Here is a 25728-nt window from a genome sequence, read left to right on the forward strand (position 1 = left end):
GCAAGAGGGTACCCCCTCATCCACATCCTTGCCAACACCTGTTTAACACTTAGGTCTTAATAAAAGATGTTACCTGAAAGATACATTATGTACTGTGTAGTTTCACTGAATTAAAAGCAGCTCTATTCCCATATGCTTCTACACATAAGTTTACAAACACATCTTTTTTTTTAAAGTTTTTATTTTAATCCACTTAGTTAACATTCAGTGTAATATTAGTTTCAGGTATACAATATAGTGATTCAACGCTTTCTTACATCATCTGGTGCTCATCACAACAAATGCACTCCTTAATTCCCATCACCTATTTCACCCATCCCCTCACCCACCTCCTTTCTTATATACCACATTTTCTTTACCCATTCATCTGTCAATGGACATTTAGTTTGTTTCTGTATTTTTGCTATTGTGAATGATGCTTCAAGGAACATGAGAGTTCAGATAGCTCTTTGAGACTTTGATTTCAATTCTTTTGGATATATACTCAGAAGTGGGATTGCCAGATCACATGGTAGTTCTTTTTTCTTATATCTGCTTCTTCTCAGCTTTTTTTTTCTGTTTGTGGCTGCTGCTTCTCACTCAATAGAAGTCAAGTTCTCCTAAACATTTTGTGGATGATAATCAGATACCTTTGAAATGTTTCTGTTTTCTGAAGAATATTATACTATGAGATATATTTTTTCTCAGATAAAGATTCTGTTTCCTTCATGTCGTAGTTTAGTCTTCATAGGCTCCTTTTAACTTTGCTGTTGTGTGTCCATTCCTTTGTAGAGGTTGCCTCTGCCTCATCCGGGCCCCAGATAGGGCCCGCAAACCTGCCCTCAAACCTGCAGCCCCACCCCGTCTCTGGTGGATGAGCCCCCTCATCGGCTCAGGCCTAGACCCACTTGAAGCCCATACACAATCTCTACCAAAGTTGGTAGGAGGCTGTGTCCTTTCCAAGACAAGAGATGAGTCAGATGCCATTTGGTCCTTTATTCCAGTCCTCTTGAAGTGGTGCAACTCTCAGAGGTCTGTCCCTGTCACCCTTTGTGGGGATGATCAAAGACCCCAAACAGCTAGTCCTGGTCCTTCTATTCCTACTACGATATACACTAAAAACGAAGGCTGTCGTCTCTGCATGTGTTAATAAAGCAAGAAGCAGATGGGATGAGAAGGTGATGTGGCATTCTGGAACCTGCTCTGGCCATCTATGAAGATGGCTTTTGCATAGAGAGCTATCACCACACCATTTCTCGGTGAGTGGGTTTCCTAAATCCCAGGCTCCTTTGCAGCACATTCTTTCCAAGTCAGAGGGCTGAGCCTGTAGGATATAGTCCAAAAATATTTTTCTCAACCTATTCCCATCATTGATGGGCTTTAGCAATGAGGTATTCTCGCATTCTTCCCAGTTGCCAGTCTTGATGTTGGATTTTTGTGTGTGGATATTTCCCACAGCATCAAGAGGAAGAACAGCAGATATTACTAATCTGCTGTATTATCATAGATTCATTCCCACATCCACTTATTTGCTCTTTACATCTGGCTATAAAATCATGAAGGCAGGCATTATTACTGCTACTTTATGATAACGTGGGGCTCAGCTATAAAGGGACTTGCCCCCAGTCAACGTGTTTAGAATGGGATGGGGCAGCCTTTTACACATCCCCCTCCTCCTATTTTCCCCTCTATCCTCCATTGTTGCTCTTTACTCTGTGGGTTGTGATGACACATTTCTTTAAAAAAAATTTTTTTTAGAGTTTATTTTTGAGAGAGAGAGAGAGAGAGAGAGAGAGAGGGAGAGAGTGGGGGAGGGAGAGCAGAGAGAGAGAGCAGAGAGAGGGAGACACAGAATTTGAAGCAGGCTCCAGGCTCTGAGCTGTCAGCACAGAGCCCGATGCAGGGCTCGAACTCACGGACCGCGAGATCATGACCTGAGCCGAAGTCAGACACTTAACTGACTGAGCCACCCAGGCTCCCCAAGCCCTTTCATTTTAGATGCAGACTTTTTCTTTCTTTTTTTGTATATGATACCATCTCACTAAACAAAATTAGGGGGGAAATGTTTTTCCAGAAATATGCACTTCAAGATGACTAAAATTCTTGGTGCATGTCTCAGCTGCTGTGCTTCTTTGCTACTGTGATGACCAGGAGGCCACGTGGACCACGGAGGACCAGGACTGATGGCACTGGGAGGGGGTTTTCCCTGGCATCCCACTGGGCCTCCTGCTGTTTGAACCCTAGTGTGAGAGCTGCAGTCATGGCCTCATGGTGATCTGAGTCTAAGCAAGGTGTTTGCATGAGCATGGGCTATTTGCATAATACACCATAGTGACCCCTTCTGTTCATTGATTCATAGTGGTGTACTCTTCGCAGCTTGGTTAACCAATAAATGTATCTAGGGCCACCACAGACCACTGAGATGAGGCATGCGCACCCCAGCTCTGATGAGATGCTCCTTTACTTTCTGTTCCGGCTCAGGCTTTATTTCCCACCCTAACACACATTTCCAAGTCCTCCCAGCATAAACCACTGTCATTCTCCAAGTGGAAGACACATATGGTAAAAGAGGAGGTCCCGAGGAGCAGATTCTGGCTATGGTGGCCTTTCTACTACACAAAGCCACCCCTGCCCCCTATCCCAACTGTCTTCCAACTCATCCAACCACACAGGAGCCGATCAGACAGTCTTATGGAACTAACACACTTGCATTGGTGGAAATCCTTTCTCCACACACTCCAGAGAGCCAGATTCTGAGACATGCTAAGGGTTTGTGGGGAGGAATTTGTGGATCCCAGGGGACAACGATGCCCTATAAACCTACTTTGGGGAACTGCAGCTTTGCACATTGACCATCACAGGGCATAGGAGCTGTGTAATGTAGTTTCCCCCTGAGACATGTCTTCTGACAAAATTTCTGATTCCTTTGACCCCAAAAAAGGGAGGGATTCTCCCTTCCGCAGATCATAAAGGAATACACAGAGACTATTCTTTAATAAACAGTTAAGCCTGTCCTATGAATACCTTGATGTCACTGATAGTGATTAAGAAAAAAACATGTTTGTTTTAGCAAACTCAACTACGCTTCCAAAACATCACTGGGAAAGATCAATTTGGTTAAGGTCACACGAAGGCACAATGCAAGCCAATAACATCACATGGGCCTAATACACCCTACCTGTTTGTCAGGCTGTTTTAATGAGAACTGAAGGCTTATTAGGAAAATCACAACAAGTAATCTAATAATGTCACTCCCATTTAACTAATAATTTCATTCCCTGAGAGTTAGCTGTCTAAGGAGGCATAACAACAGAAAGGTCATTGAACAGACTCTGGTTTCAGGTTCCAAACCTAAATTTAAAATCATGGAAACAATAGTTCTCAAATGGGCATGATGATTATACCCTCCAGGGGACATATAGCAATATCCCAAGTTGGTGGGGATGCTATTGGCATCACTGGGCAGAGGCCAGGGATGCCGCTAAACTTCCCATACAGGATGGAAACCCTGCTGTGAATAGTTACCTCTCTCTTCTTCCTGGTAGCTGATGGCACATCTCTGAGACACAGACTTTCCTGTCCTCACAATTTCCCTGCTCACTTTCTCATGGGTTTTCTCTTTCACATAAAGAGCCTGTTTAATGACAGGCACACTCACCTTTCCCTGCTGGTCCGTTTTGATCTCCCAGCCCCGGGGCAATTCCAGCCGCGTGTCTGCAAACATGTTGATGAAATTCACCAAGTCACGGTTGTGCTGGTAACGTTCGAAATTGCGAGCGTCCCGCCGGACTTTCAGAATCATGTGCTTTAAGCAGGTGCTACTGGTGAAGACTCGGTAGGCACCCTGAGAGGGGGTCAGGGACAATTTGGGTGGGGTGTGGGAGGGGGTGGGTAAGAAAAACACAGACCAAGTACACTTTGAGTGCCACGAAGTGTAACCTGATAGCTAACACAGTGATTTATTGTGAGCCTTGAGGGGGAAACCTCAGAGGTGGAGATCTTGCCCCCAAATTAAATGTGCACCGTAAACACACATGGGCCTGTTGGCAATCTCTACCCAAAGCTCCTCTGCAACCTTGGACACTGTCGACCTCCGGGTGCATCTCAAAGGCTCTCCTGCCCCTCGTCCCTCCTCTGTCAGTCAGCACCGGACTGGGCTCTCTTGAGTCTCCTTCCACCGTTGGGACCATTGCTGCTCTCTCCTCCACCCTTCCTTCCTAGTCTGCACAGGTCTGCCCTCCCTCCTCTTATAGGTCTGTAACAAGGAGGATTAACTTAAGGTCCCTGGGGATTTAAGGCTGGACCTTTGCGTGTGGACGAGTTGGAGATGAGAAGACAGGAAGAAAGTTTCAGGAGTTTGCAATTGTGCCAAATTGTGGGAAATAAGTTTAGGAATTCCCTGACCCTGCACTGATGGGTTAACAAGGCATAAAGAATTACAAAGCCATAGGATGCTCACACCCAAGTTTGGGTAAACAAGATTAGGTAAATAGGTGTAGAGAGGGCCAGGCAAAGGCCCCAGTATAAAGAGGGTGGGGCAAAGGCCCCAATGCAAAGGTATATGAGGTAAATAAGATTAGGTATTGAGGGTGGTTATACCCCCCAATTTAGTACTATGGCAGAAAGCTGCTTTCACAGGAAGGAAGGACCAGATTAGGTAAACAGGTAAATAGGGCTATAGACCTCTGCTGGATGAAGTTGCTCAAAGCAGAGCTAATTAGCAAAATAAAGGCACCTTGTTGACCCTGAGGTAGCATGCTTTAGCTTTCTTATCCCCTAGGGAGCTAAAATAAACAGACACAGCACCTCATGTCTTCCGTTAACAACCATCTGCCCAGCACCAGGATTTTGTTTTATACTGACCCAAACCTCTAACACTGGATATCTTCGAAGCCCCCTTTCCCTCACACCCATGAGTTAATGTTCACAGATTTACTGTCTCTTTGTGCACGTCCATCACCATGTTTGTAAGACTTCTGATCCTAATAAAAACAGAGCAAGGACCCTTAATCAGGGCTCTTGTCTCCTCCTGGACATTAGCCATCTCGCATTTTAATCCTGTATCCTGCTTCCTTGCTGGACAAGAAAGAACTTTAGAACCAGAGTCTACGACACCAAATGGTGCACAGGGCTGGTGTGCATGTGGTGAAAGCAAACACTGCTTGCTGGCCCAGTGCTCCAGGGCACCAATATCCCGCATCTGTGTCCCCCTTTGTGACTCATCCCTGTACTAGTGGGCAGATGCTCTGGGTCTAACAATGGATGTCCCAGTAGCTTCTCAAATATAACCTGCTAAAAACTGGTCTCCTCCCCAGCCATAGCCTCTGTCACCTAATCAAACAATTGCACCTGCTAATGGAAACACCCCCTAACTCAGGTGCCCAAAGTGGAAAGGACTCAGACTTTCTCCAGTCCTCACTCCCACCACTCCTCCATCACAATTGTCCCCCTTTCCATTCTCCTGGCCCCTTCCTTAGGGCGGGCCTCCATCATCTCTCAGTTATGAGCCTGGATCAGCCTCTAGCCTCACAGCTCCTTCATCTTTCCTGCACTTCTGCTCGAGAAGATGTTGAATCAAACGTTGGACCATGTGACACAAATGCCTAGGACTGTTGTTGGTTCCTTTCCAAGTAGAGCCAGGCTCCTTTTCATGATTTACCCTGCATTTTGCTACTCATTCTCCAGCCCCTCTTCCCAGCTTTGTGGGTCACCACATCCCACCCTCACAGACCCAACCCCCGGCTGGGTTGGGTCACAGCTGTGTCCTCTCTCCCTCTCTCTGGAGCTTCTCCCCACCAACTTTCAACCTTTATGACTCAATTCAGCAGTTGCCTCATCAGGGATGGCTCCCCTGTGTTATATCTCCTGTGTTCTCAGAGCATTTCACTCCTCCCTGAGGTCAGGCCCTGTCCTGACTCATCACGCTGGTCTTTGTACATGTCTGTTGCTGCAGAAATTGGGCAGCTTGTACCGTTCAGGTGTCATACTGTCTCTGTAATGCCAGCACCTAGGTCTGTATCTGTCCACAGAAAATGTTTGTCAAATGAAAGGATTAATGAATATAGTGATAGCATGTCATTGCTTTCCTGAAAATACAAAAAAAAAAAAAAAAAGAAAAAAGAAAAAGAAAAACTGTATGTAAAACTCACATCAAATATTACTTAAGCATGATACTTAAACAACTAGTTTTATTAAAAGGAAAACTAGATATTTATCTAGGAGAAATCTATTTCAAAATTTCTTTAATGAAAGTGATTTTATAATATAATCCAGGCTGAAGGGAATCTGTCAACTTCAGAATCTTGTTCCTTTAAAATTTTAACAGTAAGAGAAACATGCATTTACTTCTGAACCACTTTCACTGACATTAATACATTTGAGCCTAACAAAATTGAAGAAGCAACAGCATGGCCAATCCAGCTTTTCTCCTTTTTGGGAGACTCACAGAGAACAAAAACAGTGGGCTGAGGTGGTTTTTTTTTTGTTTTTTCAATCTTGCCAGGGTTAAAATGCTACCCTCTTTAATCTATCAAACAACTTTGCAAAAGAGTGTTTTGGGTTCGATGGGAGCCAGGTGGGCTCTTTATGCGTTCTGGAGCACTTACATAATTGGCGTGTAGTACAGTGAAAAACTCGGGATTGGTAATGAACTTCACTGCTGGGGACTGCAGCAACAAGGTGATTTTTTGTGAGTTCACTGGAGAAAGTGACCCTTCTCTCCTCAGATCTGGAAAAAAAGTGAAGCAAAGCAAAGGATGCATCAGAAAAGGCATTTCAAATACAGTGCTTCTCTCTACAACAGCAGCACACAAGCCTTCACCCAGACAGCTGGAACAGACTGTTGTTCTGAATGGTGATCTGATCAGGTGTCACAGTGATAGGAGCAGGTGTCGTATCACTTTGTGTGTGCCAGTTAAGAGTCATTGCTTCCTAAGAGACCTTCTGCATAACTTCAGTTAGGCTCAGGTCCTTGAACATCTTGTCCCTTTTATTACAATGACTTTACTTCTTATTCTCTTTATGAGTTGCTAACCATAGCTTGGCTGTTTGCAGGAAGGAGCACAATTCTTGCCCTCCCTGCATCCACACCCACCTGTACAAGACTGCAGCTTCTCCCCTTGGGGAGCTGGGGTAGCCTTGTGCCTCTCCCCTTGGTGAATTGAGCCAACCTTGTACCTTGCATTAAGAAACAGGATTTGGCAGAAGTTCTGAGCCAGGGTTTCAAGAAGTCTGTGTGTCCCCACTCTCTCTGAGAACCCTGCACCTCCGTGAGGACAAGCTTGGCCTACCCTGGTGCAAGATGAGACACTACGGGGAATAGGGACAAGCCGGCCCAACTGAGGTCCTCTCAGGCCGGCCAGCCAGTGGCTAGTTTGATAGCTGACCCAGGATGCATGCGTGAGCCCTGCGGAGCTCAGTGCCAATGGCTCACCTGTGGGAAAGATGCAGGACTGGGAGTTTAAGGTACTACACTTTGGGATAGTTTGTTACACAGCAAATGCCAAGGGATCTAATACCAAACTCAGAAAGAAATTTTCTGTTTATTGTTTTCCTAATGTTTTTAATTACTCAACCACTTTACCACATCTCTCCCAGAGGTCGAAGAAATTAATAACAGAAAAACGTAAGCCAGTAAGTTTAGCTACCATATGTGGTAAAATGAATAGAATGGATGCAGTTACAATTGTTGGTGGGACTGTGTACACACATGAAAATGTCCACTAATCTGCATCACTGTAGGCAGCTGCGAGCTGGCAGAACGGGAGGCACATTCCTGCTTGCTCACTGCTTCCAGTGTGCTGTCATGTAACCCAATTTAAGAGAGAGGGGATTATTAGGATGTCACGGTGATAAGCTTACATCATCACAGGTATAAAAAGCTGAAGGCAGTCTCCTATGCCTTTCGAATATTCTTGTCTGAGCCCCACTCAGGCAGATTTGGAGACATGAAAAGCAGACCCCTGGCAGATGCCTCGCCTACAGTATTAGGTAAACAGACTCCGGGGTGGAGTGCATCAGGTAAACTCTCCGGAAAACCTCTTTACTCCAGGTTGCTCCCTCAGGGGGAATTGTATTTTATTCTAAATGCAAACAAATAATTATTCCTAGTGTTGTCATGGGGCTTCTTTGAAGTAGACTGTGAAATTTCATTGCATGTTTTATCTATAAGTGGAAAATCCTTAGGACACCAACAGATAAATTTACTTAACACGAAATGATTAGGCCACTGAACAAATTGCCTTGATGCACAAGTATGAGTTCTCTTACTGTGAATTCACTTCTCCTTGATGTTCCTGGTAGGAAACTCCTGTCTGTTTCTCCCTGCTGGCACCAAGCCTCTTTCCCCTCCACCCTGACCTCCCCAATTCCATTCCCAAGGCCCACTGCGAGGCACCATCCCACAAGGCAGGGCAGGGGCTCACACTCTCTGTCACACTGCCGCTGAATGCCATCCCAGGAGTCTCGGCCCCCCTCCTCCCATACCTAAGCTTGATTGAGAAGAGTCAGCCTCTGAGTCGCTCCCACCACCTCCACTGCCTCCTGTTGGGACCTGCTCACAACTTTGGCCTCCAGAATCTTCTTCTGGTCTCTCTGTTGCAATGGTTCGCTGAATATTTTGATACCTTTGCATCAGAAAATGGAAAGACAGGAATTAACTTTTGCTTATTGGCTTGTTGGGGGCTGATGTTCTGAATCAGATAACTGGAGAAATCTGTGAAGAATTGTCTTGGATGTCAGGAAAGAAATGCTTAAAATTCCCATAAGATACCAAAACAATTAACAAGACAACTATCTCTGGATGGCTACACTTCTTTTTGTTTTGTAAACTGTGATGAGTTTCAAGTATAGTGACATTTTACACATCAACACAAATAATAACTAGTCACAAAAACAGCCTCTGCCCTGCATTAAACAAAACCAGGCTAAGTCCAAAATAATGGTATGGGAAGTAATTTAAACGTTGTAACTAAGATATCACATTACCTTTACGTTATTGTGACAAGTCTACGAGCCAGAATAACAGTCCTGCTCACTTACTTTTCTCCGACAGGTAACTGATACCACGGGCAGGAATTGTGGAAATATTAAATGTTAGACACATGCTGGCTGACAAATGAATGTTTTCTGCTGATTTGAAGGCTCATTTTATTTTTCTTCCCCAGTTGGGGAATCAGTCAGTTGGCAGTTGGCCAGGTACTTGCTAAATATTTACTAACTCTTCCAATATGCCCAGGCTGTATCCTGGACTTTTAGATCAAAGTCAGGATGAGAATAGGATATCACCCTCTGAACATACATAGTCAAGACAGGACAAGGGGGGGGACAGAATATAAGCCATGACTCTAGCAACGTGAATTAACTGTCCTGATGTGTAAGACATAGATGCGGAAACACCTAGCTGCATGTATATATATATATATATATATATATATATATATATACATATACACACACACACACACACACACATATATATTTTAATGTTTATATATTTATTTTGAGAGAGAGAGAAAGAGAAAATCCCAAGCAGGCTCTGGGCTGACAGTGCAGACCCTGATGCAGGACTTGATCCCATGAAGTGGGAGATCATGACCTGAGCCTAAATCAAGAGTTGGACACTTAACTGACAAAGCTACCCAGGCACCCCACCCAAGCTGTATATATTTTGAAGTCAGTGTGAACCTTTTGGGAAGCTTGTAGGGAAAGAATGTGGACTACCATGTACAGAAGGGTTCACCTGGGGGACTCTCAGATGCGTAGGGGTGGCATCAGGGTGTGTGGTTCCCGGGCGGTACTAAGGCATCGGGGGGGCGGGAGGGGGAGGTGGGGAGTGCTGACAGGATGCCCTGGCCACAGTTTGAATGTGATTCTCTAGGCACAGAGTTGCCAACTTGACCTGTGTCTGAATCACCTGCAGCTTTGTTAAAGCACAGATTGCTGGCCCCCCCTCCCAGAATTTCTCGGATCCAGAAGGTCTGGGGAGGGAGGAGGCAAGAGTTTGCATTTCTAACTCATTCCCAGGTGATGCTGATGCTGTTGGTCCAGGGACCAATTCTGAGAACCACTGATGTAGGGGCTGGCTAGCTGCTGAAAAAGAGAGAGAGGCTGAGCTATGCACTGAGGATGATGATGCCATCTGGGTGGGGAATCCATTGGAGGAGGAGAGTGTGAATTAGGGAAAGCAGCTGGGAACCAGCCACAGCAGCAGTCTAGGCTGGAGGTGCTAAAGGCTTGGACCCGGGCAAGGATGGTGGGTCATGGTGGCTCTGCAGGCATGCTGCTGGGGGTGGGGGGGCACCCACACACTGCAGGGATACTAAGATCTCCTACCTCTGCCCCCAAAATCCTCAGAGAAATTTCCTAAACCTCCCTGCCCCTGATAGCCTGCTCTGTGTAATTCACGCTGTATTTTGTAGGCAGATGTCCAGCTGTGTTGTTCCCCTGCTCTCCTTCCTCCATGCCGGGTAGCCTCCTTTTCCTCCCCATATAACCTCTGTTTTGCCTAATGTCTCAGCCTGCTGAGGCACATGACCAGGATTCAGCTTCCCTTTTCCTCAAGGCACAGCCTGAATGGGGGAAAAAGCCAAATTCAAGAGAAATTTAGCCATAGAATTTGTGTGATTTTACAAGTAGACTCAATAGGACTTGGGGCCTGCCTGGATGTGGAGGTTGAAGACAGAGGACACAGTTGTGAAGGCAGGTGAAGGAGTCAACACTTAAGAGGAGGACAGGCAGGTGGGGAGGGAAAATTTGGTGTGGATTTGGATACTTGACTTGGAGGTCGTTAAGATCATACAAGTGACAACAGCCAAGGGAACGATGGTTGCTGTATGAGTCTTGTGCCCAGGGAAGAGATATGAGGGTAGAGGAAGAGGTATGAAGAGGAGGAGAGCGAGAATCTGGGGAGCAGTGAATAACCAGGTCTGCAAATGCAGTCTAACATGGGGCGAGGGGGACGTACCATGATAGACAAGGTCTGTTGTGGCAGGGCTTCTGAAGACCAGTGACCTCTTTCCCTGACCTTAAAAAAGAATTTTTTTCTCAAGTGTGGTCTCTAGACTGACCACTTGGGAGAGAATCAGCTGAGTAACTGTTATAATCACAGATATTGAAATAAAATTGAAATCTGCATTTCTAAGAAGTTCTTCAGGTAGCATTACCTACATCTACATTTAAGAATCACTGGTTGTTTCTTTACATTGTATTTTATCTAGAGAGGCTCAGCCACTCACTCCTGACACCTGTCAGAAGACACCTTCGCCTGTAGCAGTTACTGTGAGGCATTCCTGAGAAGGCCTCTAATAAGAAAACATGGAGGGGGCAGGAATGAGCAAAGAATTGTACAGAGAAATACCCATGTTTATTTACCCCCTTGTGGGGAAGGTCAGGAAGGATGGCTGTCTGAGGTGTTCTCTTTGTTGGAACTCAGGGAGTGCCCCATGGTGGGAGTAAGTGTGCAACTTTGACCAGGGGAGGCATGGGGCCTGCCAAAGATCAAGGGAGCTGCTGCCGGGAGGATCCCCTAAATGACTCATGGCAGGTTGCATTTTCCAAAAATGGTTCAATAATATTTTTAGTCCCACATGCTCTTCTAGAACCTTCTAGACTCATCTCTTAAGAAGTAGAATCAATGCCCCCTCCCCTTGAGTCTGGGAAGATCGTGTGGTGACCTTGACTAACTGACAATAATGTAAGTGACAGTTTGTAATGGAATGCTGTAGCCATGCTGTGAGGAAACCCAGGCTACACGGAAGTCCACATGTAGGTATTCTGGCTGACAGTCACAGCTGAGGTCCCAGCCAACAGCCAGCATGAACCTCCAGATATATGGGTCACCAGCCCCAGCCCACTCTTACTACAACCATAAGATACCCCGAGAGAAAATGGCTTCACTGAACCCAGTCAACCATGAGAACAATGACAAGTAACAATAATGATAATAATAATGATGGTAGCAATAAATTATCATTGTTTTACACCACCAGGTTTGGGTGGTTTGTTACTCGGCAGTAGATACTCAGAACAGAGCTTAGACAAACAAAGTTGTAGCCTCACATTTCCTTCCCAAAGAGCAGTGACCACAGAAGAGAATTTTAATGAACAAATATGATCTCATTTGATGATGAAGATGTCAGTAATTTCGCAACCTGCTGCGTCCGCAGTTGGACCTTGGTTGTCTTGTGCCTTACTGCCTCAAATTTCAGGTACCACCCTGATCTTTGCTGAAGTATAGGGGAAGTTTTGGGGAAGAAGGTCACTCAGCAGTTTGTGGAGGGATCACTCAGCAAGGGCAGGTTGGCAGCCTTAGAAGCTTGCTCTGCTTTAAAGATGAGAGAGGGAGTCAGAAAGCAGGTTCTCTTACATTTCATCAAGAACCATCCTTCAGTGTCATCACTGACTTTTTTTTTTTTTTCAGCAAAAGGCCAAATTTTATATAAAGAGTTTATGGAAATTGGTAAGAAAGACAACTGGAATATCTAATTTATAAATGAACAGCCCTCCCCTCACAGGCACACACAAAACCAAACAGGGAAAAAACCTTCCAAAACCAAGCCAAAGCAAACAAAACCCAAACAAAGCCCAAGAACACACAACTCTCAAGGGAGGAGCTACACTTGGTAAAAGAAAAGCTTAAGGAAACAAAAGTTGACCCTCCCTGTAAGAAGTGAAACTAAAGAAGAACCAAAATACCAGGAGCACCTCTTAAGTCAACAAAAACATACCAACAGACAAGACCAAGTAAAGCTATTGTTGCTGGCATACTGAAACCGCAGAAACACTTTAAAAAACATTTAGGCATTGATATCAAATACCAAAACCACAGTGATCCCCCTTGGCCTGCTCTTTTGGAACTATAACCCCCAGGAAACATTCTACATAAGACAATACTAATATTTAACAGGAACTTTAGCCTCATCCAAAATAGTGATAAAAAGCAGCGAGGAAAACATCCAATAAAATGGCAAATTAACTAAAGTACATCCATTCATTGGAATACTACACAACCATCTAAATGATACTCTTAAGGCTATGTAGCAATAGGAAAATGCTTATAGTGTGGCAAGTGAAATGTGAATATAAAACTAACTATATTTTATCATCACAACTATGCAAGTCCTGTGCATGTACATGGAGATTAAAGAGAGGTAAGATTTTTTTCAAAGGTCAACCTTGGGGTGGAAGAGTTATGTATACATCACTTTTTTTTCCTATTTAAAAATTCCATTTCTCAATAATAGAAAAACTTCATCCAAATAACTAAAAAACCAACCTTAAGTGTATTATTTAAAATGCGAATATATACTTCTATCTTCTGTTTGCTCAATAAATATCTGTGAAGGTAAATTTAATTAATTCAGGATATTCTGAAAGTGTAAGAATTAACTAGAGAAACTGTCTTACACTGAGTCCTGTTAAACTCTGGCACCATCCCAGGCACTGGCAGGGATACAGAGAAGAATAAGATGGAAGGTAAGGACTGTGCTCGAGGCAGGCACGATCAGTCATAGGGTTGTAGTAGAGGTGACCACGGGCTCTGTTTGGAGGGTTCTGGGAAGATTTCCGGGACCACACGATGTTCTCATTGAGCCTTTGCAGAATGGAGACGGATACCAGGTGGAAGGCAGACAGTGAGGGACGTCTGTGCAGTAGGAGCACGTGGCAAAGCTATAAAGGCTAGGAAGGGTGTGCTAAGTTTGGGGAATGGCCAAGTTTGAGTGTGGTCACCATAGGCTGCTTTGTGCACTCTGTCTGCATTTCTCAGTGTGTGTCTCCTTGCACAAACACACCTGACTTTCACAATCATGCTGTCAGGAGTCCAGGGAAACTCCTTTGATGGGGTCCAGGGCAGGCCACCTTAAAGTATGCCATTTTGGCATATTGATTATTTTGAATTAAAGTTACTTAAAAACCAGCCAGTGCAGAAGGACACTCTGACCCTCCTCTGTTCTCCTGAAAGCAGGAAATGAATTCGCCTTGTGAAGGGCACCCTTCCTGTACCCGGAGGCTGGAAGTCATCCTTATCACCAGGGATAGGGAATCAGGGTGGGGAAGACTGTGTAAACAAACCTTGTTACTCTTCACTAATTTATTACCCCAAGCCGAAACTTTTTTGTCTTGTCAATTCTTCATCCCCTGCTCCACCCCAAATGTTTCTTTCTCTAAAAGATATAAAAGTTGTCTGCTTTGGTCACTTCTTTGAGTCTCATATTTCTAGGAGCTCCCATCCATAAGAAATTAAGTTTGCTTTTCTCATGTTAATCTTATGTCAAGAACCTAGAAGTTTCCTTCCTTAGGAAGTTTTCCTCCCCTACATCTTCTTGCAACACTGACAATATTTCCGTTTTGCTGTTAGACAGTGATGGTTGTAAACTCCTCCCGATAACCAACTGCAGGTTATCAAAAACTGACCCCTGTGACTGATCACATCCGTGATGGGGAAAAGACTGGCAGTATACTTTCTGTGGCTGCTGTTATCATGCCAAATCACTAAAAAACCGTACATGCTTGAAAGTGATAGCTTAAGATAAGCGCTGAAGAGCCTGAATACTTATCTCAAGGTCATCTGACCTTTCCTTCCCTAAGTAGGCTTTTTCACAAGAAATAAGTACTTTCTCAAATCTTTAAATTCCTTTTCTTTTTATCTGTCCAGATGGATGCAGCAAAACACAACTTCCTATTCTGCAAAGTCTGGCTGCCTCTCCCAGAGTGTTGGGCTCCATGGAGGGCACAGGAATTTACACATTAAAGCCTTCAGAACTTCTCTAGAGGCCTGATTCAGGATGGACTTGGACTAATTTTTATATTATACAACACGAACATGATGAACTTTCATGGATTTTTATGTCAGAGGTCAAGGTGCTTACTTTGCTTTGATTTATTGTTTTCTTCTAGTGCTCAAACTGCACCTCTCATAGATATAGCCTGGTGATGCTCTCCCAATTTCAGCCTCTCTGTTCTGGCAAGACAGACCTAGAGACTATTTCTGCCTATGGAATTTCAACCCGGGCTCTACGTAAAATGAGCTTGCTGTGTCCTCTACATTTTTATTTACAGGAGTTTGGTTGCAATCATCATGAAAGGACTCTCCCATGGAGTTTTGGTGCATTCATATCTAGTAAAACTAGGTTATCACAAGTTCCTCTTGTAATGTGTTTTCTTTCTGTGGGAATGACTGTAGAGAAATGCACTGCCAATGAAAATCCTTCCTGATTCTCATTTTGACTTTAAACGCTCGGCTACTGATGGAGAAAAAGTGGAAAGTGAATGTCTTCCCAATGCTCAAGCAATTAAAGAATCCTGATGATTTTTACCAAATCATGCTGCTCTGTGTACAACAGTAACTAGAAGTTGAAATTTTTTGTCTCTGTGTATTTTTTCATAGGACTAAACTGTCCACTTTATTTTTCTGGCTGATACAGTTAATTTCCAAAGGAAATCTGTTATCAAGAGATGTGTCCCTCAAGCCCATGGGGCTCCTTATTCTTTATAATTCCTCCCAACCATTCCTTTATTTTGTACTAATGAGATGGCATGTGGAGACAGGTGAAGTTTGCATTCCTGGCTACTAAAAGTATCCCAAAGCTGCAGTCTTGGCCTGAAGCAAGAGGTCATACGATGCTCATGCTAGCTTACAGCATGAGAGAAATGTTATGTTGGGTCTCATTTACAGGTTAAAAACAAAATGGCATCTTTACAAGTTAAGTAAGGGTCTAGCTTTTAGACAAAACAATTCTCAAAAACTGTTTTTAAAGATTTCTTTTTCTAAGATGAAAACTTTTTAGGAATTACTATTTCTGAGTATATAGCAATTAGGAGACCAGGGCAAACATGAATACAGTGATTTAGAACAGGTTTTTTTTTTTTTTTTTTTTTTTGTCTCCAGGCAGCTTTTAATATTCTATGGAACCATCCTTGGCATGTTTTCAGCTGTTTGAGTTCTGGACCCTTTTGAGAGTCTCATATGGACCAGTCGGACAGAAAAATGTGCATCCATATATAATTTTGCATACAATTTCTGGACGGTTCATGGAATAGGGGCACCCTCAGAAAATACTGGGCAGGGGGCGGGCGTTCTGGGGGCTGTTGGTTTAAGAACACCTCGTTTCAAGCATGTGCCATCAAGAAGTTCAGAGGATTGTCTATGCTTAAATGACATTCAGACTTTAGCTTGGCTCCTGCCACCAAATTCTGAGTCTAGCTTCCCAAGTACCTACTGTAAATGGTTTTCTTAAGATACATAATTACTTCCCAGTCTCCTCATACAATCTGAGCAGAAAAGTGTAAGAGGGGGCTTCTCTGGCTGCCACTCTCCTTTCCCAGTGCTTCACAGGGGCTCACTGCATGCTGATCACCAACCGCCTGTTGAGTTGCTCCATCTGCTGGATGGACCCCGATCTCCGCATCCCGTCGGGGGTGGCTGCTGCTGTCGGCCGCTGCCAGGTGGTCGTGCGGTTCACGTGGTCCACATAAAAGACCCGCCCGTGGCTGTCAATGCGAGCTTCCCAGTCTAGTGTGTAATAAAAAGGCAAAAATAAAAATCAAGGACAAACTATTGATTCATGTGAAACAGATACCACTTCTGGGTCTTCTGTGGGTAGAACTCCCTATTGGTTACTGGCTGAAGGCCAGACACTGCTCACAGCACCTGCCCTGACTTCTGAGGTACTGGTACTGAATTGGCATTCCAAAAGAGAGCCTATTGGACTCAGCCTCTCTGCTGGGCCATTTTAAACAGTAACTGTTTCCTCAAATACGACCTGTGTTAAAAAGTCTAACATTTTCTAAAGAGGAAGGCTGATATTTACTTTATTTCTTCCTTTAACAATTTCCATCATGTCAATCTTGTTGGCTACTCAACTTACAGCTGGAAGACTGGAAGCATCCTGCACTGAGAGTGCACAGTCTGATGCTGGAGAATCCTTTTTTTGCTAAATCTGAGGGACAGCAACTAGTGGGTGAGGGAATGATGGCCCTCACGTTCAAACCACCTTTAACTACAGTTCTAAGATACTGTACCTGAAACTTCAGAGGACCTCTATTCAATACTTAGCAACCTTGATTGATTGCCATTCCTCTTGAGAGGAAGAATGGACGGATTTGATCCCTTCAAACCATCCTTTTGACAAGTTGTAGGTTCACAGTGTACATTCAACCCACCTGTGGCTGCCAAATATCTCTTGACAAAACAAAACAAAACAAAACCAATAACGACTATTAACACACATCAAGCGCTTAAATACCTCTTTGTTGATAAATAACCATGGCAAACAGCAGAGGGAGCCCAAGACTAAGATAAATTCCTTTACTTCTCAGATTTCAAAACCAACAGACTGAAAGGTAGAAGCATGGATGATACACTACATAATACATATGGGGGGGTGTGTGGGTGGGTGGAAAAGTCCTCGAAACTGGGAGAGCTGGAAATAATACATACATATCTGAGCTTCACACACAAGAGCAATGTCTGCTGTACAGCAATGGGCAAAGCTTTTGGAGTCCACATGTGAAAACGTGCTGGAAATAACAGCTTCATGATAAAGTTATGCTGAAAAATGCATTTGATTAAAGAAGAAAAAGCAAAAATGGCTGCAAATGGAGGGAAACTATTCAGCTTTTTAAGTGAAAAAAGCAATAGCTTTTGGGAGTAGGTCAGATATTAACAATTCTATTGAAAAATGATTATTCAGGTAATGACATAGCAACTCTCAATTTTCTTAAGGAAAAAAATCAATGTATTTGGTTTAATTTTGGTATTATATGTGCATGGTACATCTGTTTGTGAAGATTGTGGCTTATGTCTGACATTTACCTGAGGAATTGTCAAATAATGCCCAATGAAAACCAAAATACCAGAAAACACCAAATTTACCTTATCTAAGACAAACTGAAGGAAAATGGAGTCAGATTGTATAACTATATTCTAGGAGGTGTTGATTGAAATTGCTTACTATATAATCCAGCTCAACTGTTAGTTGTAAATGTTAATTAGCTCACTGATGAAATTGTGCATGCATATGTGTAACTACTAGGTAGTTAATGTTGGAATTTCAGTGATTCCCAAATTAGTAGCAATTGGACACTTTTTTTCTTGAATTCAACATGACTGTCTTACAACAAAGAATGAACATTAATCTTTGAAGAGTATTGTGGTCTCTAGTTCAATTAAACACACTCCTCCCAACACTCTCTAGGAGTGACACCATGCCAGGTCCCCTGGACACACTGCTGAGAAACTAATGCCTCCGCCCTCCAGGTTCCTATAGTAAAGGAAGGATTCCTTCAAAGACATGGCTCAAGTCTCAGAAATTTGCTAGGGAAAACATTAGAGACTAGCGCAGTGGTAATAACAATTTCACTGTACAAGTTTCCATATTTCCAAATCTCTCATGGAAAAGGATAGCAAGCCAGGTGGACAGGCCATCCTGTCAATATATTAAACAACAAATAGTGCTAATTGTAAATGCATAGTGCTAAGTTCTTACAAATATTCAGAAAGTAATAGCTAAGCGCACTTATAGATTATAAGTGTATTTTCTGGATTGCTTTGTAAAGAATTTGCTTTCACATATTGTGTAAAGAAAGACAGAATTTCAGGCCTCAGCATGTCCTGATGGATTTAGGACTGTGTTGTGTAAATAGATTTCTGCCAGTGATTACCTTCATGATGGTGGGGCAAGTTAGGGTCGTTCATTTGTGACTGAAAGACCTATAAGATACAGAAGTATATCTTTTCCAAGAAGTCTAGGAACAATGTAGAGCCTAATAATGCATAATTTTTAGTTATTATACTAACAAAAGCCTGTGAAACTGTTCCTCCCCCCTTTTTTTTCTTTTTACTTTAACAAATGCAATACCATGTTTGTAGTCTAGACCTTTCCCTTGAACTTTAGCCACATATCCAATTGCCTTCTTGACATCACTACTTGGATAACATCTCCAGTATAACTTGATCAAAACCACACTTCAGATCGTTCCCACCCAAACATGCTCTATCATCAGCCTTCCCTTCCCATGTCAGTTGAGGGCAACTCCATCCTTCTAGGTTAAAATTTTTGAGGTCATTCTTGATTCCTATCTTTGTCTCACACATCACATCTAATCTGTCAACAAATCTACCTACAAAACATATGTCTAGAACTTGACCAGTCCTCACCACCTCCACTGCTCCCACCTGGGCCTAAGCCACCACTGCCTCTCACCTGGGCCACAGTGATAACCTTATGTTGGGTCTCATGCTTCTGTCCTTCCTCTTCCAAATTTAACACCAACAGAGCAACCATAGAAACCTAAGTCAGAGAATGTCATTTCTTTTCTCTACATCTACAATGTTCCCCTTTTATTCAGAGTAAAAGCCGAAGCTTTTAAGTGATCTACAAGGCCCTCTGTGATCCAGTCCCTGATATCTCCCTGACCTTATCAGCCACTGCTTTCTTCCTTCCTAAATCCATTCCAGACACACTGCCTCCATGCTGTTCTTCAAACCTACCAGGCAGGCAGTTCTCTTTTCTCAGAAAGCTCTTCCTCCCCAAGGATAACCTTCTTACCTCCTCTAAGGCTAGCTTCAAATGTTGCCTCTCAATGAAGCCTACCTGACCACCCTATTTAAAATGGCAAACCAGCCACCACCATATACTCCAAATTCCCCTTAGCATGCTCTGCTCATGCTCTGCCATAGCACTTATTACCATCTAACATGTTATACTATTGCCTCATTCACTCTTCTTATTATTCATAGGTCTCTGTCAGGCTAGACTATAAGCTCCATGAGGGCAGGGATCTTTGGTCTGTTTTGTTTGCCTAAGATAGTACTTCACACAGAGTGAGCATTTAATGAATATTTGTTGAATGGATATCAGTAATGAAGTCATCCATGTACCATATGAGATTACCTAGAAAATTCTGTTATAAGGCTTCACTATCAGCTTCTGTAATATTTTTCAGGGTTGCATGAACAGAGAATTGAAATCTATGAACTTGTTTTCATTATTGAAAGCAGCTTGTATAAAGCAATTCTTTGAAATATACTTACATTCAATTATTTACAAGGTTTGTGTACATAACTAGTTATTACTCTTGCATGGATTGGAAGTCAATTCACACATACATGCATTGATAGGTTATTTATTGTGGGGAAAGTGTTCCTTCACTGGAGAGAACATGTGATAGATATTTTTACATAAGTGCTAAGTAGAAAGTATAGACACTGAAATTTTACTAGTCTTTTGTGGACTATCCATAAATCAATGTATAAATAAAGAAATCGGTTATCAAAAGTTAAAGAACATAATGTTTGCCTTGACCCCCCCAAAACAAATACAGTGTTCTTTTAAATGTTTACATATTCAAGGTATTTATTGCTTTGTCAGTGATAAATTACAACTGAATAGGACAAGAATGGTGCAAATGCAAAATATATCACATTATCAAGAATCGATCCATCAGGGAATAGGCATTTTTTCTTAGTTTTGCAGTTTTGCAGTTACCAGAAAATGATGTGGAATACCATCCCTAAAGATAATATGTATATTTTTTTTCCTGGAAACCCCTAAGAACTACAGAAGAAATTTGAGACTGTCTCCTATTGATGGAAGTTAATAGCAAGGAAAACGCAAGTTCTTTCATTCTCTTGGGTGGAATGTTTTATTATATGGAGGTGCCTGTGGCATAATAGGTCCAATGGAGAACAACAGAATTATTCTATTTTGACCTGTGAACTTTTAAATATGAAATAGTAGAATTTAGGACTTAAAGGTCAGGTGCAGTTTGCAAGGACTAGTCAAGTCTTATAAAGAAATACTCTCTGTTTCAGAAGGTGAGGGGGCACTGAAAATACTGGGTTATCTCTTCAAGACCACATACTGAAATCATTAGTCCAAAATGCCCCATTTTTATAGTAGTAGGTGCCATATTGATTTTTGATCACAGTGTGAAGTATGGAGTTGGGGAAGAGTTTGGATGTGTACATACAAGTTCATACTGACCTGTTCAGACTTGATAGGAAGAATTAAGACATAGATTTTAAAAACTAAAGCTTACTTGGTGGAAGAGGCTCATCGATTGTTGGGTAGTGATGATGTTCAGGCCTCAAGGAAGGAAGCTGGCTTACTGGCTGGGAATTATGGAGTATAGGACATTCACCTACGGACAAGATAGTCAAGACATTCAGATTCACTCATTGCTGCAGCAACGCCATCAAAAACGCATGACCGTAAAACAAACTAGTACAAGAAAAAAAATCCCAGGATGGGAAATCTGTTTTTTATGTCAGTTTGCTACATTCACAGTCATTCATGAGAGAGGGAGTAGAGGGCACTTTTTTGTTTCAAACCCCAAAGAAAATAAACACTTCATGACTATGATCTGTACCACACAGACCAATATGTGGGGATCAGGGTCTGATTCTATAACCACCTGACTTTTCTTTGATGGGAAGGTGGCATCAGACAGGGACACAAAAGAAAATGAGCAGAGCCTGACTCTAGCCCAGCTAAAGAAACAGGCCTGTCTGAGGGAAGTGTGGCATTTCTAAGGTCCCATAAAACTCGGTGAGCCAGTGTAAAACCATAGGTCCTTATCTGGATCGGTTTCATCACAGGGCTGCTAAGATGCTGTTTTTCAGGTTTTGTTTTTGGAATGAGATTCTTAGATGGTGCCTTTCCAAGATGGAGCTGAGAAACTGGTGGGCCAAGAAGGCATATTCCTGTAGTATGGGAGCGTAGGGGCTGGGGTGGGGAGCCAAGCAGGTATGGAATCTTGTGATTGTTCCAGATTATCTTGAGGAAAAACCAGACAAGTCAGGGTGCTCTGGAAAGAGAAAAGGACAAGAGACGAAGGAAGTAGATAAGAGGCAGGAAGACTGAGACAGGAAAACTTGAAACACAGAAGTGGGATAGAAGGAAGAAAGACGGACATGGAGAGATTTTAGAAGTAGACATATCCACAGAATGCATGCCTCAATTATTATAGACATAGCTGATATTATTGTCATTCACACTTATAATAGACTGAACAATGTCCTAAAATGATGTTCCTATCTCATGACGTCCTCAGGTCCTGGTAATACTGCATGAGAGTGGCTATGTGGAAGGCAGGCCAACTCACCAGCTGTTTAGGGCATATGATCAAAGGCAATTGCTCTTGACCTTTGGAGAGCTAGAAGGGCCACGAGACAGCCCCCATTCAGACTGGTATCCCTCCAGCTCACACGCTCATGGCTCTCTCAAAATAGACCCTATTAGCCAGAGGACAAAGGTCAGGCCTTCTCCTTCCTCTGCCCTCCATGGCTGATGGAAATATCACGTGTTCCATTATCCCTTGAGTCAAAAAGGGTAGAAACTGAAAAACGGTGGTTAAGATCTTTATGGGATCTCACATTTCAAAAACTTCCTAGAATGTCCATACATGGAAAGGACGGTAATTTCTTCTCATTCTGGATCCATAAAACTGATGAAATTAATTAGGAAGGAAGTTAGGCAGGTTGAATTTAGCAGTTTGATTCCTAGAGCTAACTGTAAAGCAAAAACAGAGATGTATTCAGGAACAACGGATCCTTTTAAATGTTAAGTATATAGCATGGTTTCTTGTGCAAACTTTGGTATGTGACTCAAATCCTGGGGTGGAGTCTCAGTGCACAGCTCCTATGAACTGACTCCTGCTTCAGATAGGGGTTCTGTTTTTAGTGGATCTCACACTCATGTTTGTCATTGTAGGTGTTTCGTGTCAGAAACTAAAAAGCAATGGCACAGTTGTTATGTCACCAGCTGCTGCATTTTCAATTTGGTTTCTTAAAAAGAACAACAAACTTACCTCTTGTAATTAATTCAACCAATCAGGTTAATTACTCCTCCAAGCTAGTGGAAACATAATATTGCCGCTCGCTGGGGTTAATGGAGCTGACCCCGCCTGCTCGTGAAACCCAAGCAAATGCAATGATGTGACGGGCGCAGCTCAGCCTACTGAATGGATGGAGCGCACGAAAGAAGCAAGCGATTCTGTTCTGCAGAGGCCACGGCTCCACACACTCACCCTTGCCTCAAACACAAAGCAAGTGTTCAGAGCTGCTAGAATCCCCGAGAAGGAAACATACTCCACTTAAAAAGTTAGCCTCACTGCTTATCTGCTTGGAAGAACCCTCACTCAACGAGAGTCAAGCGCTTCATATGTATTATCTCATTTAATCCTTCCCACAACCCTTTGAAATAGATTCTACCTCTGCACCCATTTCAGACAAGGGCATAGAGCACTCAGGTAACTCGGCTTGGGTATCACAGCCAGAAAGTGGCGGGGCTGAATTAAACCCAGGAGGCCTGACTCCAGGGCCCGAGCTCAAATCACAACTTTATGTTGCTCTTTTCATTCGATCTGCAGACAATTTTTTAAAAAAGTATTTTATGTTGAGGTTAAAAAGGAGGTTTTCACAGAGGGGGAAAAAAAGCAAAAAATAGATACAGAACACATCTTCCCAAAATTGCTGCAGATGCAGTTTTGCGGGCATGGGTATGGTAAGTCTACCTTTGCTAAGTTAACTGAAAGAATTTGCAATCTTAGAAGTCACAGTAAAGGGGCACCAGTGATTCTTGTGGAAGAAGATTCTTGTGCAAATATCAGGTGGGTTGTGGTGAAGCCCTGCTTTCTCAGAGCATGTGCCAGTGAGGGACAGAGCCACATCACTGACACAGGTAGCTCAGGGGCTCACTGCTGACAGGGGAGAAGATGGGCTGTGAAGAAGTCACGCGCCAACATATGCCCAGCCTTCGTGAGATTGACAGTCTCAGGAATCTTCGGATTGCCCCTTGCAACCACCTGAGTGAAGCCTGTAGGTGCTTCTTAACCTCTTCTGAGTTTATAGTCTGCAGAATTCAGGAATTCAGAAATGTCTTTAAAAAACTTCCCTGCAAAGACTTCCACTAGGTCTCTGAAATGCTTTCCTGTCCTTTCTGTTAAAGAGGAGTTTTCCCCCAGTGGGCTGTTAGTCCCTCAAAGGCATGGGCAGCGTTTTGTTTTGTTTGTTTTGTTTTGTTTTTGTTTTCATAATGCCTTTATATATGAAGGCAATTGTTTACTGAGCCAATTTTCAACTAATCATATGTGGGTTGTCTCCCAACACAGCAGTCAAAATATATACCATAGGCTGCAGCAGGCTGACAAACTACGAATCTGGCCTTGTTTTTATATGGCTCTGAGCTAGGTAAAACTGTTAAAAAAAAAAAAAAAAAAGTAGCCTTTGGTGAGAAGAGTTGCTTAATTTTATCTCTTGATCTATAAAGCCTGAAATATTTATTGTCTGGCCCTTTATAAAAAAAGTTTGCCGACCTCTGGACTAAAATATCCCTGCCAGCTCCTAGTTGCGCCCTTTATGTGTGTATCCCCAAATCTCCTTATACTATACTTATTTTTAATTGTTAATAATTACTGAGCACCTTTCACAGGTTCTGACACTGATCCATCTCCCTGTGCTCAGCACATAGCATCTGGCCCAGAACAAAGGGACTCAAAACATCCACATTAAAGAAAGGAATTGTCTGTCCCGTTTTCAATTGTGCCTTTTCCTATTCTATGCCACTATGGTTTCCTCTCTGTGTTTCTCTTTCTTTTCCAGTCTCCTCACACTTCTCCTTAGCCCATGTACCACTTTCTGAAATGTAGAATTGGGCATTGCTAAATACTCAGGATGAATTTTTGTGCTCACTTTGGTTCCTATAAAAATTTACAGGTGTCAGGCATTTGTGTAGGTGCTAAGAATGAAACATAAAGAAAATACAGTTCTGGCCCTTGATGAGCTTACAATCTAGAGACAATACCACCACCTTTGTTTGGAAGCTAATATAAGCAGTAGAACAGAAAAATAGCAGAATCTATATTTTTTGCTCTTAAAACAACTGAATTATTTCATATTATTTTGTGCCCTTTGAATTATTTCCCCCATGTCACTGTCACTTGACTGGAAAATGGTTCCCAATTCTGGATAAAGAAATGTGAGTTAATTTTACATACGATTCCACAGGCATGACTAAGAAGAAACATCTTGAGTTAAAATACTGAATACATTTTAAACCTGAAGGTGGCAGCTTTTAGGTTAGAATCCCACTTGAAACAAAGCAATTTACGAATTCCTGTTATTTTTCCTTCCATTAGCCAAAATAGCCAAAACAAAACAAAACTAACAAAAAACAACAAAAAACAAAACCGTAATTAATTACGATAGCTTTGTAATGTAGTTTGAAATCAGAGAACATGATGCCTCCAGCTTTGTTCTTCTTTCTCAAGATTGCTTTGGCTATTTGGGGTCTTTCATGGTTCCATATAAATTATAGGGTTGTTTGTTCTATTTTCGTGAAACATGCCATCAGAATTTTGATAGGGATTGCATGGAATCTTGCAATCTTGCAATAATACTGCTTTGGGTAGCATGGACATTTTAACAATATCGATTCATCCAATCCATCAGTATGGAATACCTTTCCATTTATTTGTGTCTTCATCAATTTCTTTCATTACTGTCTTGTAGTTTTTCAAGAGAACAGGGAACAGATTGATGGTTGCCGGGGGGAGTGGGGGTGAGAGAAATGGGTGAACTGTTTTTGTTTTTGGATTGAATAATAGTAAAAAAACAAAACAAAAACAAAACAAAAAAACAAAACCAACAATAACGAGAACTGAGCAGACAGAAATAATGACAAATATATGTAAGCTATACATATCCATATGTACACAGGCTAAGTTAAATTCTAAAGCAGAGGTAAAATC

At 42.5% G+C, this 25728-nt stretch overlaps 1 protein-coding gene across 1 annotated transcript in view; it reads right to left on the bottom strand.

Moving 5' to 3' along the window:
• Positions 1 to 25728, bottom strand: part of HECW1 (HECT, C2 and WW domain containing E3 ubiquitin protein ligase 1) — a 235951-nt gene that overhangs the window by 78990 nt on the left and 131233 nt on the right. The window contains exons 9-13 of the mRNA XM_049641299.1: positions 21019 to 21120; positions 16339 to 16489; positions 8464 to 8603; positions 6585 to 6706; positions 3638 to 3823 (exon numbers count right to left, since the gene is read on the bottom strand). Coding sequence (XP_049497256.1) covers positions 3638 to 3823; positions 6585 to 6706; positions 8464 to 8603; positions 16339 to 16489; positions 21019 to 21120 — 701 coding nt within the window. The remainder of the gene's footprint in view (positions 1 to 3637; positions 3824 to 6584; positions 6707 to 8463; positions 8604 to 16338; positions 16490 to 21018; positions 21121 to 25728) is intronic.

This window comes from Panthera uncia, chromosome A2 (assembly GCF_023721935.1).
Source record: "Panthera uncia isolate 11264 chromosome A2, Puncia_PCG_1.0, whole genome shotgun sequence".
Taxonomy (NCBI): Eukaryota; Metazoa; Chordata; class Mammalia; order Carnivora; family Felidae; genus Panthera; species Panthera uncia.